The 2,457-nt window shown below is 40.1% G+C and overlaps 1 protein-coding gene across 1 annotated transcript in view; it reads right to left on the bottom strand.

Annotated features, from left to right (window-relative positions):
* man1a1 (mannosidase, alpha, class 1A, member 1) overlaps positions 1–2,457 on the bottom strand; it is a 190,749-nt gene that overhangs the window by 15,731 nt on the left and 172,561 nt on the right. The window contains exon 9 of the mRNA XM_032543047.1: positions 64–283. Within this exon, the coding sequence (XP_032398938.1) occupies positions 64–283 (220 nt within the window). The remainder of the gene's footprint in view (positions 1–63; positions 284–2,457) is intronic.

Raw genomic sequence — 2,457 nt, 5'->3', positions numbered from 1 at the left:
TATCTATCTATCTATCTATCTGTGTGTGTGTGTGTGTGTGTGTGTGTGTGTGTGCATACTTACCGGTCCTGGCGTAGGACTCGTGACAGGTCCGGGCGATCTCGGCGGCCTGCTCCATCTGGTGCCCCGTCTTTTCGCCTGGCGCTCCATCAGCACCCAGAGCGATCATACCGCCTGCGAAACAGGTCAGGTGACCCATCTTATGCTCCAGCAGACCCCCCTTCCACTCCGCTATGTAGGTCAGCCCGCTGCTCGACTTCCTTATCAGGTTGGTTTCTATAGCCTGAAAGACAAAAAGTGAGTTATTAGGGAGTGAGTTGTTCCTTACGCCTAAATCCTAGAAGTGATGAGACCAACATTGACCCCATAACCTGTAGTCTTTCTCTTCTTATCGCCAGCTAAATCTAAGAATGAGTCTCTATTTGCCAGACCGTCCTCCACAGCCCTGCGGAGGAGGGTCTGGCGAGTCCACACATCCTGTGTGGTTAATTAGCATGTCTTTAAACCAATCACAATCGTCTCGGGCGGTGCTAAGCACTGGACGGAGAGGAATCTGGATCAATGCGTAGCACTCAAATTTAGAGATGTATGTTCTGTGTACTGGCCCTTTAACACAGCCCAGGTTATGAAGAACAGGCGCAGGTCATCATATCACTGCTGTGACTCAGATAATCACCCTGTTGCTGCTCGTTCTCTTCCCAGGACTCATCTTGGTAAATAAATCAAGAACGACTATAAGCCTTGCAGATCAGGAGGGATTATGGGTAAAGTATCCCCGCAAAGTTAATTCTGCATTTTAGTCGCCATGTAATATATTTGCTCCTCAGGGAGTTACAGAAGAACAATTGGAGAGTCAGCTCTCTCCAGCTGAGACCCGTCGCTTGTCACCACATCTTAGGTTGACAATTTGTTTAAACAGAGAAAAGCTGTCTGTCCGTGTGTGTGTGTGTGTGTGTGTGTGTGTGTGTGTGTGTCTCTGTTTGTGTGTGTGTGTGTGTGAGAGAGAATCTATTCACTTTAGGATTCTGTAGAATCTGCTGCCTGATTTGTCTTTTGATACAAAAAAAATGTTTTTCTCTGTATGTGCCATCATCATCTTCCCATCTGCTCAAACTCACTATCTGGCTCCTCAGGATAAAACACAGAATACTACATATTTAAATAATAAAATACACTAAATATTTGAACATTTTTGGCATAGCAGCGTCTGAATTGAGAGATAGTAAACACTGACAACCAGTTACAGTCTCCAAATAGCCATGGTAACAATTATTGCTTCTATTATCTCATGATGAGCAACGGTTTCAAGGTTATTTGGGCGACTAAAATCCTTTAATACCCACCCTGCAGGGGGAAATACATATAACAACAAGACCACTTTTTAATCTCTAAAGCTGACCTCATGTCTGTGGTCTGCTATTATCAACAACACATTTATTATCCATGCAGCTCCCTATCTGTAAATAACATTAAATAACAGATTGTGTCCATTTCCAATGTCACCGGCAGTGCATTAGAATCCATTCATAGTGTTCTAGTACTGATCCATGTAGTGTTTACATTTTCACATTTTCATCACTTTGAGCCATGTGATAGACTCCGTTTTTAGAGGTAGTAGTGTAACAGATTGGAAATTACAGCCCTCAGAGATCAGTGCTTAACACCAATCACAGATGGTGCGTTTAGGGAGCTGTGACTGACGATGATTTCGATTTGTACAATTAAAGCTGCAGGAGTAAAAAACCCAAAACAGAAAATGTGTATCTAAAGTTCAAAATTCATCCATGCTAAAGAAAAAAGGGCTTTCATATTTAGATATTTTTCTTTTTCACTAGCTCTCACCAAAATGCAACCTAGGGTGTTCTTGTGAGTGGACCAGAGTCAAACTGTCATTTAACCCTCGTGTTGTCTTCATTTTCGGGACCCTCTTGTATTTCTGAAATAAAATTTTACTTCATAATCTATTAAGAAATATTGTCTTTATCGCTTGTGTTGTCTTCCCGTTAACCATGAACTTGCCCTTCCAGGTCAAAATTGAATTTTTCTTTTGTGCTTTTCCGATGTTTTTTGTCCTTTTTCTGATTTATTTCTCACTTTTTCCAGCTTTTGGCGTTTGAAAAAAAAAAAAAACCTGAGCTGGTTTAATAATAGATTTTACATTTATTCTTGGAATTCATGGTCAACAAACCTCATTTATATCAAATTATACTGTAGATAAGTTTATTTTGACTACTAGTTCAGATCAGAGGATGTTGAGTGGATCTCATATGGGTAGATGTCAAAGTTTAGTCCCCATACTGGTTTGAGACCTTTAAAAAAAATAAAGTGCTATAAGATTAAATAAAACACCCAAATAATTCAATGAAAGTAATTATTAATGTCACTTGAAGAACATATGGAATCATCCATGTTATTTTGGGGCATTTTGGTTGAAAGAAATCCATATTTCTGATATAA

This window comes from Etheostoma spectabile, chromosome 18 (genome assembly GCF_008692095.1).
Source record: "Etheostoma spectabile isolate EspeVRDwgs_2016 chromosome 18, UIUC_Espe_1.0, whole genome shotgun sequence".
Taxonomy (NCBI): Eukaryota; Metazoa; Chordata; class Actinopteri; order Perciformes; family Percidae; genus Etheostoma; species Etheostoma spectabile.
The sequence above is the reverse complement of the archived record's forward strand: the minus strand, read 5'-3'. Positions and strand labels throughout refer to the sequence as shown.